The following is a 15,469-nucleotide window of genomic DNA, read 5'->3' on the forward strand; positions in this document are numbered from 1 at the left end:
GGGTTGAAAAGCACCCTGTTCAAATTCATAGATGACACTAAGATGTGGGGAGAGGTGGGCACGCTAGAAGGGAGGACGAGGCTACAACTAGACCTGGACAGGTTACAAGGGTGGGCGGATGAGAATAGGATGGGTTTCAAGTGCAAGGTGCTGCACCTGGGGGGGAAGAACCAGCAGCATACCTACAGGCTGGGGAACTCCCTTCTTGTCAGCACAGAGGGTGAAACAGATCTTGGAGTCATCATTGACCCCCCCCATCCAAGTGTGGGGATGCAGTCAGGAAGGCGAACCGTACCTTGTTATGCATTCACAGATGCATCACCAGCAGGTCCAAGGAGGTGATCCTCCCCCTCTATGCAACATGGGTCAGGCCACAGCTGGAGTACTACGTCCAGTTCTGGGCACCACACTTCAGGAGGGATGTGGACAGCATGGAGAGGGTCCGGAGAAGGGCCACTCGCATGATCAGGGGGAAGCAGGGCAGGCCCTATGAGGACAGGCTACGGGACCTGAACCTGTTCAGCCTCCGCAAGAGAAGGCTGAGAGGGGATCTGGTGGCCACCTACAAATTTGCCAAGGGGGACCAGCAGGCAATGGGAGAGTCCCTGTTCCCCCAAGCACTACCGGGAGTAACAAGGAATAATGGCCATAAGTTGACTGAGAGTAAGTTCAGGCTAGTTATCAGGAGGCGCTACTTCACAGTCAGGGCGGCTCGGAGCTGGAACCAACTTCCAAGTGAAGTGGTGCTCACTTCTACCCTGGGGGTCTTCAAAAGGAGGCTGGACAATCACCTAGCCGGGGTCATTTGACCCCAGCATCCTTTCCTGCCCATGGCAGGAAGTCAGACCAGATGACCTGCTCAGGTCCCTTCCAACCCTACTGAATGTGAAACTATAACTGAAGGATGATTATAAACAGGATGGAGATAGACTGTCCTCCATGGCTGCAGGGGGACAGGAGAAGGAGCAGCGACTTTAAACTCCACAAGGAAAGTTTAGTTTAGGGATTAGGAAGAACTTTCTGACTACAAGGTGGTTAAATATTGGAACAGGTACCCGAGAGACTCTGGAATCACCATACTTAGAAGTTTTAAGGCAAACTCCTGACTGGGATGGCTTAGTCCTACCTTGACCGGGACATTAGACTAGACTTCTTGAGGTCCCTCCCAATCCTGTTTTTCTGTGATTCTTTTGCATGCAGAAGATTTATCCCTGACTCAAGGGATTAAGACAAGTAAATTCCAACCTAACATAGGAAACACCATGAAAGGCAGCAGTGTCACATCCTTTCTTGAACCACAACTCAAGATGTTGCACAAAATTCACGTCAGTGGAGGGTTTTCAGTTCATCCTATTAATAGTCTTAAAAAAGTAATGTTTCCGTGGAGAATGTGGAAATGCTCCTTGAAAGTGGGCAGGGGTAACAGAATTAGATCTGGGCTCTTTATCTGATTCAACGTGTCCTTCTCTGATTGCCTGTCTGCTAGGAACCTCCTCCTTTTGAGTTAGCTCTATAAAAGAGCACAGCTACGGACCTGGAGAGCACACGACAGAGACGACAGTGGTGTCTCAGCCCAGAAACTCACTACAAAGATTTCCTAATGGTTTTGACATTTGTTCGGTTGCTCCCGGTGAGTATTAGTTAAGATCTGGGCTCTGAGCACAGGCGTGCGAGAAACAGGCCAGTGCAAGAAGGCACTGTTCTGATGAGCAGTGGGGATGGTTATCCCTATGCTCAGAGAAGGGATGCTACTTGAGGATAGGTGGGGATGGTTAGCCTTATGCTTAGAGAAGGGATGCTACTGGAGGAGCAAGGAGGGACTCTGCTGAGAGTTTAAAATTCAAAATTATTATATTCAGAGGGGGAGGAGGAGCTCAGGTGACTAGTAACAGGACCTGCAGTTTTCAGACCAGAGGCTAAGTGACAATACATTGCTACCTGATGGTGGTTGATGGGAGACCCCTGGGAAGATGCTGGTGGACACAAGGGCACGAGCGCCCACCTCAGAGAACCCTTCCTCACCATTGGCAAGAATGGCCTTGCTCGGCACTGGTGAGCAAGGGTGAATGGGCCAGGAAGAGTGACCCCAAGGCGTGCAGAGTGGGGGCACTTTAGGAAGAGGCTGTGAAGGAGGTGGCAGCCCTGCTGCCCATTCTGCACCTGTTCAGAGGGAGAACATCAGACTGCGCGGCTGTCACAAATGCTGACTCTGTGCTGCAGTTCTTAAACCCTGGCCACATGAAGCTACTTCTTGAGCGAGTAACTGTGTTTGACTGGATGGGACTGCTGGAAGTTGGTTTCAGCTGAAACACACGGAAACAAATTTCATGTTACTGACTCTTTTTGCAGTCCTGCTCTGCTGCACTGATTAGATGATACCTTTTTGATCTCCCAGTGGTACAGAGAGGGATGGAGATGGTGTGGGGGACGGGGATGACAGGTTTTACATATCTCTGACTGTATCTGCATTTACTGAGTCATTGGTGTATTTTGCAGAGTTCCTCCCCCAGAAAGCTGCAGTTGATTTGTCCATCGTTCAATATAGAGGGTGGATTTGCCAGTCCATGTGAGTATGCAGTGCACATCCATTCACCCCCACCACGGTGCAAGGCCACAGATAGCAGCTGAACGAAAGGCTCTTGTCAAGGCTCCTTGGCACTGAGGCGTTTGTGCTCATTGCAAGAAGGGCAGTCAAACACATGTTCTTCTTTGACATCAGGACCATAAGTCTGTCCTGTCTTTGCTAGGAAGCCAGTGATTTTTCCTCACTATAATCCTGGGATGCACCTGCCCCCTTCGCGTAACTTAGACACCATGCAGTGAGGTCTAAGGCAGCTCCTGCTTAAGGAGGAAGTCAGGTTTGGGAGGTATATTTTTGACCCAGTTTCTCTCAGTAGTGAGTCTATTTAACACTTCTCATGCACATCCCAGGGCAGAACGGAGGAAGAAAAAGTGTGGCATGTCCTAAGCAAGGGCAATCTAGCAAGGGGCACGTACTTCTTTCCCCTCCCTGCCCAAGAAAGGGGGAGACATCAGCTGAGTAGAAAACCTACCTGAAATCAGAAGCACCACTGCCTTCAGGGTCAAAAACAAACAGATCCCATTTGTTTCCTTCTAGGTACGAAGCATAAACTCTTGATTCTGATGCAGAGGATCTGCTTCCATGGGTAGAGCCCACCCCACAGTTGTGACGTCAAGGACCCATCGACTCATCTCCTCCTCCTGCTTTTCCTGATCCTCCAAGCCTGTTGCAGAAATTGGAGCCTGGCAACAGAAAAGGATTGAAAACACTTCTGTCCCTACCAAAAAAAAGGCCAGCGTGTTTGTGGGCAAAAAGGTCATCCCGTTCCAGCAGGCATGAACTTTGTCCCATTCATGCCTGCAGCCACAGCACGAGATAGGACTCTACACCTGATGGTAACTCAAGCCGTATACATGCTCTTGAAAGAAAGGTAACCAAAGGGGTAGTCCAGAGGTTCCTTGATAGTTCTACAGGACCTGGGACAAAACAGAAGCAGGAGCTTCATCTTCATTTCCCCTGCAAAGATGCTAGGATTTAACCAGGTGGAGAACTTGGTTTGCTTTTGAATCAATCACTTTTTCCCCAATCCCTAGACTTCAGTACCCTTTAGATCCAATGCAGAAGGAACTGACACTGGAGATTGAAAGCCCACAGTAGCCGCTTAGGGGGAGGAGAGGGGAGGTCAGGTCTGTGATGAAGAATCATCATCATCAGTTTTGATTAATGTCCAGCTGGAGGGGGACACTGCAGCAAGAGGGGAGGGAGCCTTTGCTCTTCAATCCCTCCACTTAGTGTTTCATGGTTGGGAGGTGCTAGATATCTTCCGTAAAAAAAAACTGACCTAGACATTGCGTCTCATGTGTCTAATGGGACGGGGTGTTTGACACATTTATATGGTACCTACTGATTATTCTTGCCAGACAGAAATAAAATGCTTGTGAGATCCATGTGTGAGATGGTAATTTCTGTTCGAAATATCTGGAGGTGGGCTGGGAAAAAACAAATTTCCTCTATCCACTGCAAGGAACCTCTTTCCATTCCCAAGTATGTAGCTGGGTGTCAAGGAAGACCTGATGGAGTTAACAAATGGTGTGACGCCTTGGGAGTTACTGTTCCTGACACCCTCCCTCCTGCCATAGATCCTTGCTCTGTGGACACAGGATCTGGACAGATCCATACCATCTGGGAAATCCCATCCTATCTTCCCTCTTGCTGCCACAAGAAGTTCTCCCCTAGCAAATCCAAGCCTACACATGCTACAAGGGGCCAGTTTGTTGTTATAGCATCAGTCAATTGTACTTCTCTCAATGGGACCTTCCACTGAGACATCTTGAAGGACCTTGCAGACATGAATGACCATAGCCTTGAAACACTTTCCCTGGGGGAAAGAAGTATCATCCCCATTTCAAGAGATGGAGCAACCTGACATAGCAAGGGAGCTCCCCACCAGGACAGAACCCAGGAGTCTGGGTGTCCACTCCCTTGGTCCACCCATTTTACTATTCTTCTTTCCACATTACTGTTTCCTGCAAAGAAACAATCCCTGTTCGAAAAACACGAGTGTCATTTTTATTAATTAGAAAGCATTTCAGCCTGACTGCAAAATGATGGCTGCATGTAATAAGGTGTCAGTTCTTAGCTGCTTGATATGGCGTGGTATTGAAGGGGAGGCCCCAACTGGCAGAGGTGAATCCATCTCTGCTTCATTCAGAGCTGGAGCTGCTTCTCCATTTGCTCTCTCAACCTGAATTTCTGAACCTGGAATCAAAACAGAGGAAAAGAGAGAGCGAGTCAGGTGGGAGACAGCCTGGGACAGCTTTACCTCGGCCCTCTCCCCACCTCCCTGGGCTGCCTCTTACCTTGCCTGAGACAGTGAGGGGATACTGCTTCATGAACACTATATGCCGAGGGATCTTGAAATGGGAGATCTGAAAAGAAAGAGCCAAGAGCTCTGAAGAACCATGCACCCACTGCTGCTTTGTTACCTATAGCTAAGTGCTTCCAGCTTTAAGGCCACAGCCTCAGCTGGTGTGAATCACTGTAGGCTTCTTGCTTTCCATGCTGATATGCAAATTCACTCTAACTGAGGTCAGTGAGTCAGGGTGGAAACCAGCACAAGCATGCACTTGGCTTGGGGAGAATGAGGGGGAAGGGGTGGGGGGCAGATCCTACCTTGCCTTTGCAGAATGCTTTGATTTCCTCCACAGAGCAGTCCTGTCCGGCCTTCACTCTGATGCATGCGCAGATCTCTTCTCCCATTCGCTCGTCCTTCACACCCACCACCTGGTCGGGATGGAAGGACACGTGAGTCCCGGGAAGCATTGCTCATTGGGTCCCTTCCTTTCCCCAGAGGGCACTGGGAGCGCCTCACCCCTCACGTGCTTCACTGCTCCATCCCCTCACCCTCCAACGGCATTTTTGTCCTGGATGCTGGAGTCCTAAGAGCAGGGGCTTGGGACCAAAGCCCTATAATGGCAGAGCCCACAGGCCTACTCCCTTGGTACTAGGAAGGTTGGATCGCTTCTCTTGGGAGTTAAAGATGCTTTCCCTCAAGTTCCCCATTCAGGACCCCTCGTGCCCCCCAAATATCATCCTCAAATTCCAGCAATGTAGAGACCCAGGTGACACGGAGCCCTTGGAACTGGACTAGGATTATTTCAGCAAGAGCTGTGCCTGGTGCCAACCCAGCACTGACTAAAGTACTGGCTTGCTTATGGGGAGACGTGGCTGATACGAGAACTGGATGATGTTGCTGGCAGACTGGGAGTGGCTGCTCAGAGCAGCTACAAATCACTTCTTCCCTCCTTGGTGATGAAACCTGCAGCACAGCTCCTCTTCAGGGACTTATTTCAGGACAAAAAAAGAGTCTTTCCTGAAGTTTTAGCTATTAATCCTCATTCCCCTCTACAGGGTTTTCCAGAAGAGGATTTCAAAGCATTGCACAGATGTCTGTGAGTTGAGAATTGAGGAGAGGAAGGGCTGCAATCCCCACAGTGCTGATGGGAAAGCGGAATAGAGAACGGGTCCAAGATCACACAATGAGACCATGCCAAGGACGGGGATAGAGCCCAGCTGATCTGACTCCCCCGTTCCCTGCATGATAAAAAGTCACCAGACAAGTGAGAAGCTGAACCCTGATGAAAGGTTCACCAAGCCTCCTTGTGCTACTCGCCTGCACCTCCTCCACCTTGGGGTGGGTGTGTAGAAACTGCTCCAGTTCTGCTGGGTAAATGTTCTCCCCTCCACGGATAATCATGTCCTTGCAGCGACCTATAATTCTGCAGTAGCCGTGCTCATCCAGGACAGCGATGTCCCTGAAATGACACCACAGCCCTTGTTCCAAGTATCTCAGCTAAGAGGAAGGATGACTTATCCACCTGGCCAGCCCCAAGGGGTTCTCTGCCTCATGGGCTCAGTCCTGAGTGGCTGGAGGAAAGGATGTCCAGGGATGAATGGCCAATGGGTCACCCTCCCACCCAGCTTGCAGCCTACCTCCAAGAACCTGCATAAACAAGAGCTCAATCCAAGCTGGAATTCCCTCTGCCGACCTCACCTTAGGTGCATCTAATCTGGTATCAAGTCTCCAGATGTTGTGACCTAAGTGCGACGGACCAAATGCAGCCCTCCTGCCACCTGGTTGAACTCCATGGAAGTTCATGGGACTGGACCTGCTGACTCTAGTCCATTTTGCCTGGGTGAACAGTCACTGCTTCTCACTCACGTACATCCTTTCCCCTCCAGGGCCATGTGCACCAACCACATGCAGGACACAGTTTCAAAGGGAAACAATGTTAGGGAGTTTCCAAACTCACCCTGTCTTGTACCACTTGTCATCAGTGATCACTTCATTGGTTTTGGTGGGGTCTTCCCAGTAGCCCAACATGACGCAGTAGCCTCGAATCTGGAGCTCCCCAGGGGTATTCAGAGGGACAATTTCTCCAGTTTCAGGATCCTCAATCTTTGCCTGCAATGCAAGAGAGCCAGGCTCTTCAGGTGTGATGTAAGTCCCGAGCTGGGTGGAAGACAGACTGGGAGGAAAGGCAGTGGGTGGGGTACGATGCCTACTGCTGGCTGCTGAAGGGGTGAGGAAGGGTGCCAGCAGTTTTTGGGAAAACTGAAGCAGCAGGGGAGGTGGGGAGGATCATGTTCACCTCTGTGTGGGGAAAGACGCATCCCACGGTCTCAGTTTTCTGAGAGATGCTGTCCTGAGGGAATCCCATGAAGGTGACAGGGCTGTTCTCCGTTGTCCCATAGGCTACCTGCAAATGTTGAAAGGGGGACAAGCCTCAGGGAGTCTTCTGGACAAAAAGAAACAGCTAAGCTCTAAGGTGGGTGTATCTAGTGACAATTATGGGAAGCAGGGATTCTTCACCATAGGCCGCAGACGCCAGGCACACCTTCCCACGGTCAGATCCAGAGGGCAGCTCCGGATACGACTACCCCGTTACACCTCCCCGCAAGGAGACTGAGAAGAAAGGAGCAATGAGATGGTACACATTGGATGCTTTCTCCCCCATCACTGCCACCCTAACAACATTCAAAGCCTCCCCCTTCCCCATGATCTGCTGGAAGGGCTTTCTCTCACCACTAGCCTACCCTTAAGCCTTCCCTGCTCTCAAGTGGTCTCCCCTGCTTCTACCATTTCCCCTGGACAGGGCCCTGCTCCATCTGCTCCCTGACAGCCCTGCTTGACTCCAGATGTCTGTCTCTCACAGATGTACCCTCACAAGCACACTCTCTTGCTCTTCTAGATGTGCCTCGGGTCTGCCACGTAACAGGGCACTTGGAGCCCGGGAAACAGTCCCAGAGCTGGTTCCAGGCCCCTGTTGGTGGTTATATGTTTGATCTCCCAGCACGGATGCTTGCCCTGACCCTTTGGTGTGCGGACATCAGAATTCCTGATCCGTCAATAAAGGCATCCCAGGATGGCGCCAGCCACTCAGGGCAGCTACATTTGCAAGCCAAAGGCACCACATCAGGACAAAGGCTGTGGTGCTTCTGGCTGATGTTCCCTCAAACGCTAACCCCGGCTGTGGGTTCTGAGTCACCGCATTTCGAGGCCACTCAGCTTTTTTTTTTTGCTCATCCCAGCAGTCAGCAAGTTCACAAGGCCATACGCTCCGGACGCCAGGGAGAAAATGAAATGCACTTCCATGGATCTCAGAGTTCCAGCTGGCTCTTGTGCTGCTAGGGCTGGGGGCTGTTTTGTCCCTAGAGGCTGGGACCTTCTTTAAGAGATAAGAGATTCATCTATGAGCTTCACTGATGATGTCTGGGCAGCCCACCCATTGAGCATAGCATGGTGATCCAACGTGGCTGGATTAGCAACAGAGCCAAACTGGCTTGGCAACAGAGCCTCATGGGATTAGACTCAGAGATTGTTTAATTTCTGCTGCTGGCCACTTTCCCCAAGTACATTCCTGCACTGCTTAAGTCTCTATGCAGGCCACAGTTTCTGGAAGCAGTTTGGGATGGTCCCACTTGAGTCCCAGACAGACCAAAGATCCAGAGGTTGAGCGCAATTTTTGAAGACCAAGGGTAGACCAAGACCCTCCTAGGGGGTGTAAAGTTGGGCCCCACTTATGATTTGCTTTGGAAACTCTTGCTAGCACACAATAGGCTCCATTCAAAAGCTGGCCCAGATTATCTAGTGGAAGCCTCTCCTTTACCAGAAGCCCTGTGATTGTCTCCAGGATATTACAGAGACCATCATGGTGAAACCTTATATTGCTAGGTGCTTGGCAACCCAGCAGGAAAGATTTCAACTGTGCTTCTCCATCCAGGCTTAATCACAGTTTAGCCATTGGGAGGAAACATACAGGGCTTAATGTTTAAAAACGGATTTCTTTCCCACCCACTAAATAGGAGTTTGTTCGCTAGAGTCGCGTCTCTTTTTATGGATGAGACCTAAAACCAAGATCTTAAACACTTATTAAAAATCCCACTGCACTTTTTAGCAAGAACAGAGGCATCAGCCGCAGTGTTTGGGCCAGATTCTGAGTCATTATTTTCTTCCTCCCTCAACTTCCCCTGTAATTTTAATTGCCTGCAGCCTTGCGTCCAATCTGCTTGCAGGATGCTCCCAGGGTGGCTGTGGTGCACCAGTGCCCTGGAGATGTCTGGTAATGTGCTCTGGGTACCATGAGCTCAGATCCAAGTGCTGCCTGCCTGTGTGCCTGGCACCAGGCTCTTCAGGCTCCAGCTCCAGCTTGGCTATGAATGATTGGGTACTCAGAGTAACAGAGGCTGCCTCACTAGGACTGCCAGAAACACAAGGGTGTGAAAACCTCAGGCATAACTGTTTTAACAGCTGCAATAAAAGATGGACCAGAGGTTCCCAGTTCAGACTCCGGGATATCAGGGTAAGAAGAGTCTCGACCCTCTGCACATTCTTCCACTGTGACTATGGCTAGTGCCCTGGCCACAACAGGGTCTCTCCATCCCAGCCCACATCCCAGGCTGGCTCTCAGGCAGCCGTCCATGGCCTGCTGCTCCTGTTCACCTGCAGCTTCCAGCTCCCTCTGGCTTCAGGCAGTGTTTGTCTTGCCTGCACAACAGGGGCTCAGTCGCCTTTCAGGGGCTGCCCATTGAAGTCTCGATACAAAGATGTTAAATGATGCAGCATGTCCTTAGGATCCTTTGCCCAGAAGGGACCAATGGAGGATGCAAGGACAAGCCAACTGGAGACCATTTGGCAATGGTAGGGAAGCTGGCAACCCACCATAACCAGGCGAAGTGAGTGTCCCCCGATTAGCACAAGTGGCAAATATTTAAAAAACGACAAGCCTTCCAGGTTATTCTTGGTGGTGAGTGATGCTTTCTTGAAGAGTGCAGAGTCCTTGTCTGAACCGGGAATAAAAAAACATCGTAGTAGAACTGTCTGTCTTTAAACACTGCTTGAAAACATTTCCTGCTAAGGCTGTTCAAACACCAGCCACTGAGGACGGGGCAAAGAGGTTTCTAAAGACAGTGTCTTAATAGACAAGAAACATACAAGCAAAACTGGACAACAGTCTTTGCGGCAAACATTTGGGAATTGACCTCCAGGGTGGAATGGGGGACGCAGCAGACCCAGGGTCTAGCCTCAGCTTTGCCACTCACTTGCTGTTTAATTCGGGGGAAGTCATCTGAGCTTTCTATGCCTCAGCTTCCCCATCTGTACAAGAGCAACAGATGCATTCATTCCCCTTTGCCCTCAAATAATACTAAGAGTTTGCACTTAAAGGACCTGACTCCTCACTGCATTTTTCAAAATGGAGCTAGGCTGGGGTGGAGTGGAAAATCATTGGACACCATAAACCCTTCACAGACGCTTCCTCTATAGATTATTATTACTTAGGATCAGGGTGGGGCAAAAACTCTGTTTCCAATGTAATAAGTCACTTTTGATTGCCTGGGCTGTATGAGAATGTGGAGGCACAGACAAACAAACCACAAGCCAAACCAACCTTAATTCCGTTCATGATCTAGGGCAAAAAGGCAGGACCAGCTTCAGAAAAAAAAGGGCAAAAAAAATTGACACGCGATAAAAGGGATTTCCAGGCTTCAAAGAGGGAGAAACGAACAGCTGAAAAGAAAATAACAGACCAGAGGAAGTACTTCAGAATCCCTAGCTGGCTTCTCCCCATGGCCCACACCATGCAGGATGGTTTTAATCAGCACTAAACCAGTGCCTGATATTTTGTCTAGCCTTGAATATCTCTGCTCTTGCCAGCCCCAGACCCTCCCTTGGTAGCTTGCTCCAGACTGTCCTTAACTCTTTTTCTTAATTAGCTGGTTCACTGGGGAAATTGGCCCTGATGCTGCCCCTGGGGCTGGACTCTCTGGGGTTGCTCCTCGACCCCGAAGTGTATAGTGGGCCTGACCCAGATCCTCTGCCTGGGTTTTGCTAACCTGTAAGTTGCTGATCACGTTGCACAGGGGCATCGTGCCCCAGTGACATCTTCCCCCATAGCCACAGTATCTTCTTTGTGTCAGGATATCAGGACACAAACAAGCTCATCTTGTGGGACATCCTGCTGGAGTCCCCACCCACCCAGACAGTCTGAGTTGGGATGGGACGGAAAGGATCCCAAAAATATCGAGTGGCCAAAGCGATGCCTGTGTGTTGTGACAGAACAGCTGTGCCCCAAGAAGACCATTTAAAACCGGCAACCCAACCGGACTGGCACAATAGCCCCAGGAGACGGCTGCTTTCCTACATTTCTGAAAACCGACCTCCTGTTATTGCACAGGCAGGACAAACTGCTCCTAGTGGTTTGGAGTTAAAGCTGCTTTTCTTCTTTCCAGGCCGATGCGTGCTCTCGAGGCACCTAAGTGTTTCCCCAGCCCTGCGAGCATTGCAGTAACACTGCTCAGTGGTGACCAATGAGGCATGCGGCAGTTCCTTGCTGTTTTATCAACACCTTGAAAAAAACACTTTTGCTGGGCAGCTACCCCAGCGACTGGACGCTGGGAGACGGCAATAGAAACTGGAGGTGGGGAAGGCAGAAAGCAAATGGAGAGAGAGAGGGAAAGTACAGAGGCAGAGACTTGGAAGGACAGAAACAGAAACACCCTTGGCTCTGAGTGTATCTGAATGCTCCAAGCAGTTGGCGTCTTGCAAAGATGGAAAAGTTGGGAAAAATTAGGCACAACCATGCCCCCCCCACCACCAAAAAAAGTCAACGGTAAAGTTCCCTTGAACTTTTCTGGGGACAGGACTGTGCCTGATGGCCCATTACCTTCCTGTCTGCATCTTCTATTAATAATTACCATTTGAAACACACACAGCTTCTGGGAAATAGCATCCAGCCACTCCCAACTCACACACCACCTGCCTAACGCCCTAGGAGGAAGGATGGGTGGGTGCAGATGAACAGGCCAAGGATGCCCAGGCAAGTCCTTGCTCTCGGAAGTTTTAACCCTATGCTGTCCCATTCCTGTGGGGGGTTGTTTTCTAAGTCAGGAAGGGGGCAGATGCCTGGCAGCAGCAGGAGGAAGGGGGTTGAGGGCTGGCGTAGGGGTGGAAGTAGGCCTCCATGCAGTGCATGGGCAACAGGTGAGAGGAGACCTGGAAGAAGAAGTTCTGCCAAGGAGTGAGCACCCAGCCAGAATCTCTGTGGTCCAGGCTGATTAACAGATGTGTGTGTTATAAGGCAAGGGAGAGGTGAAGAAACCTGGAGGAAGACCTGGATGGACAGGGTTTGGTGGGAGAGGCGGGAAAGAGAAGACTGAGAGATGAGGAAGACAGGCTGGCAGGGATCAGAGAGGAAAGCAGGCTAGAGGAGGGTGGACAGGCAAGGCCACCAGGGAGCCGAGCTAGTAGCACACTGGTCGGGGGGGGCTGCCGTGCATACAGCTCCCTAAACCCAGAAGCATGCTGGCTGGTCTTTAAGTGTGGACAGGGAGGTCCTGAATGGACAGTAAGCTGGAGACAGGTCTCTGAAGCTCTAGCTACTGAAAAGGCTTCTTGCAAAGGCCCAAGACAGAGAAACCCTGCTGCACTCGGAGCCTCGGGATACAGGGCCTGGGCCTATAGTCCAAGCCTGACCATCATGAAGGATATGGCTCTCCCCACGGACTGCATTACTGAAAGAGCAGCAGAGCACTTGGCATCCTCAAAGACCTTCTTTGAGGATGCCAGGACCATCCATAGGAGCTCCCAGGGAGCATGCAGGAGTGCTCCCAGTGTGCTTCTCAGAACAAGATGCAGCCTACACCTGGCTATGGGCTCTGCCAGGTCTCTGAACCACTGCAGAGAGTAGGGGGAAGCCACAGCCCTGCTCTCACCTTGCTCTTCCCTCCCCCTTTCTGACACCTTGTACCTATGGGAGTATTAGGAACAGGCAAGGAGGAGCCCCCCTCATTCTCTCCATGCACCAATACAAGGGCTAACCTGTGCTATTCTCTGCAGGTAGAGAATGATGACGGCTTTGCCTCTGACCCCACTCACACCACTACAATCCCACTGGCTTCAGCGTTACTTCAGATTTACCCCGATGCAAAGCACAAAGCAGTAAGGACACTGGCTGAAGGGAGCAAGTGACTCTGGCTAAGGGCATTCGTATCCATTCGTGCACAGAAGTCACCCTTGTGACTAATAAAAATAAAGCTCAAAAGGGGAAAGGACGCTTTCTTAGAACTGCCCTGACCCACGACACCAAAGCAACGCCTTATATCTTTATTTATGCTGTTTTTAGAAACCACCTATTTATTTGCTTAGCCCCTGAGGGCTGCGGGAGGGAGTCAAACACTGGTAAATGACTCCCGCACTGGCTTTACACTCTCTGTGCCGTGGTAAATGTTTGCAGAACTGTTAATCAATTAAGAAAGAGGGGATTGCAGGATAATCCTGCCTCTTTGGAGCTGTCCCAGCAGCCCTGGTCTCCGGGGAGCTCAGAGGCAAAGGGCTGAAAGGGGCCCAGTGCGCTGCGGCATGGCTCCCGCTGCAAAAAGGAACACGAACACTGGGCCCCTTGTCACCGAGAGACCACATGCCACCCATGAGACACTGGCACGGCTCAGTCAAGCTGTGAACTTGTGAGGACCGCTGCCCGTGTGCTGCCCCAGGCCTCACTCATCCCCAGTCAAGGGCTATGAAATTCAATGAGGAGAGACCTGATCCTGCCAGCCAGGAGCTCAGACACAAACAGCTGGGAGCCCGAGGGCCCCTCCCAGCAGCTGGGCATGGCGCCAGTTTGTGGGGGGGACGCCAGTGCGCGCCCAGCCTCCCTCAGGAATCTGCTTGCCGAGGCAGGAGAGTCGAAAACATTGGGGGGGAAAAGAATCTTCCTTTTTATGAAACTTCTGGGCATCTAAAAGGGGGATTTAAAACCAGACTTCTGCTCCCCCCGCAGCACGGCCGCACTGCCCAGCTCCCGTTCTGCGAGAGGCACGTTCTGGCCGGAAAGAGCAGAGAAGCCACTTAACCTCTGCAGTACCAAGTGGGCTTGTCCTACGTGCACCACTTGAGGGTGTGATATGCATCCTGCCACCTCCAGGCTGCAGAACCTCCCTACTTCTGCACTCCTGACACATAAGGGCCTTGACTGAGTTCAGGATCTACACGAGGAAGGGAGTCCTTACCCCGGAAAGCGGGCAATAGGCACGGCAGACAAACAGGGAGAGAAGGGATATTTTACACTTCAATCGAGAAAGGAGAGAGAGAGGGAGGGAGAGAGAGCCACAGAGCCATATAATTTAACTGGAAAGGATGTTGTGCAGTGCCACGTGTGGGCAAAACTTATTTTGTGGATGGAGTTTTAAGAGGACCGCTGTTTTGTTCCTGAACTGGCGGGGACAGCCACAGGCACGGCAGCCTGTTAGCAAGATTGAGAAGAGGAAAGTGAATATCACATGCTCATTTTCTCCAAACGGGACAAAAGAAGATGTACCATAGGACCTCAATGATCAATCAAAAATAGCCTGAATTTACATATCAGTCGGGAGCTGCTCATGCAGGAGACTCAAGGCCATTCACTATTTGCAGAAATCATTCAGAAAAGAGTTATGAATAAGTCTCAGGAAGCTGTAAGTCACAGGACATTCATTCAATCAGCAGCAAGAAAGAGATGGAGTGTTTGGGATAAATTACTTTTTTTTAAAATCATTCACCCAGCTCCAGCGAGGAGCTTTACTAATCATCCCCAACTTGAGCTGTTACACTCCCAGCCTGCACTGGGCCAGCAAAGTGAAAAAATCTCGGAGAGATTTTTTTGGATGTTTTTCCTTCTACATGTCCTAATCCCTTTGAGAGTCTCAGTCAGGCCATTACCCCAGCACTCAATCCACTTGCCTTATAGTTTTGGAGGCCTGGGTCCTACATGTTACTCACCCCCAGGCAAACTTGTTTGGTGGCAGCTGGGAGCTTCCCAAGAGGATGAAGCTGGACCGTTCTTAGTGGTGGCAGACGACAGAACAAGGAGCAATGGGCTCAAGTTGCAAAAAGCGAGGTTGAGTTTGGATATTAGGAAAAACTCTCTCACTAGGAGGGTGGTGAAGCTGGAACTGGAACAGGTTACCCAGAGGGGTTGTGGACTCTCCATCCTTGGAGGTTTTTAAGACCCGGCTAAACAAAGTCTTGGCTGGGATGATCTAGTTGGGGGTGGTGCTGCTTTAAGCAGGGGGTTGGATTAGATGACCTCCTGAGGTCCCTTACAACCCTCATTTTCTATGATTTTAACAGATGCTTGACTCTCACACAGCTCTGAAATCCATATCCAGGGACAAAGCGGGACAAGAGAGCCAGGATTGGGAAATACAGAAAAAGCAAGGCCTGCATCCATAATGCACCCCCACTCTCCCAGGCCTCTCTGTGTCTTGGGTTCAAGATAACTTAAATTCACCCCAGAATTTGTATCCCTCCCCCAACTTTTTATAAAATAAAAGCAACATTTGAATATACATCTGCAAAACAGAGGCTCTGAAGTTGCCAGTCCTTTTGCATAACACTGCTGGGACCATGCT

At 50.5% G+C, this 15,469-nt stretch overlaps 1 protein-coding gene and 1 long non-coding RNA gene across 2 annotated transcripts in view; one reads left to right on the plus strand and one right to left on the minus strand.

Annotated features, from left to right (window-relative positions):
- The first annotated feature begins 1,914 nt into the window (after positions 1-1,914).
- LOC109297672 lies at positions 1,915-3,965 on the plus strand. Its single transcript, XR_002097380.1, has 2 exons — positions 1,915-2,566; positions 3,119-3,965. It is a non-coding gene; the product is annotated as an uncharacterized LOC109297672 (long non-coding RNA).
- Positions 3,966-4,571: 606 nt separating this feature from the next.
- Positions 4,572-15,469, minus strand: part of ACSF2 (acyl-CoA synthetase family member 2) — a 46,172-nt gene continuing 35,274 nt past the window's right edge. The window contains exons 11-16 of the mRNA XM_019517611.1: positions 7,174-7,281; positions 6,835-6,986; positions 6,195-6,336; positions 5,195-5,305; positions 4,882-4,950; positions 4,572-4,780 (exon numbers count right to left, since the gene is read on the minus strand). Of these exons, the coding sequence (XP_019373156.1) occupies positions 4,730-4,780; positions 4,882-4,950; positions 5,195-5,305; positions 6,195-6,336; positions 6,835-6,986; positions 7,174-7,281 (633 nt within the window). The 3' untranslated portion in view covers positions 4,572-4,729. The remainder of the gene's footprint in view (positions 4,781-4,881; positions 4,951-5,194; positions 5,306-6,194; positions 6,337-6,834; positions 6,987-7,173; positions 7,282-15,469) is intronic.

This window comes from Gavialis gangeticus, unplaced genomic scaffold (genome assembly GCF_001723915.1).
Source record: "Gavialis gangeticus isolate Ggan-Ray unplaced genomic scaffold, GavGan_comp1, whole genome shotgun sequence".
Lineage (NCBI taxonomy): Eukaryota > Metazoa > Chordata > Crocodylia > Gavialidae > Gavialis > Gavialis gangeticus.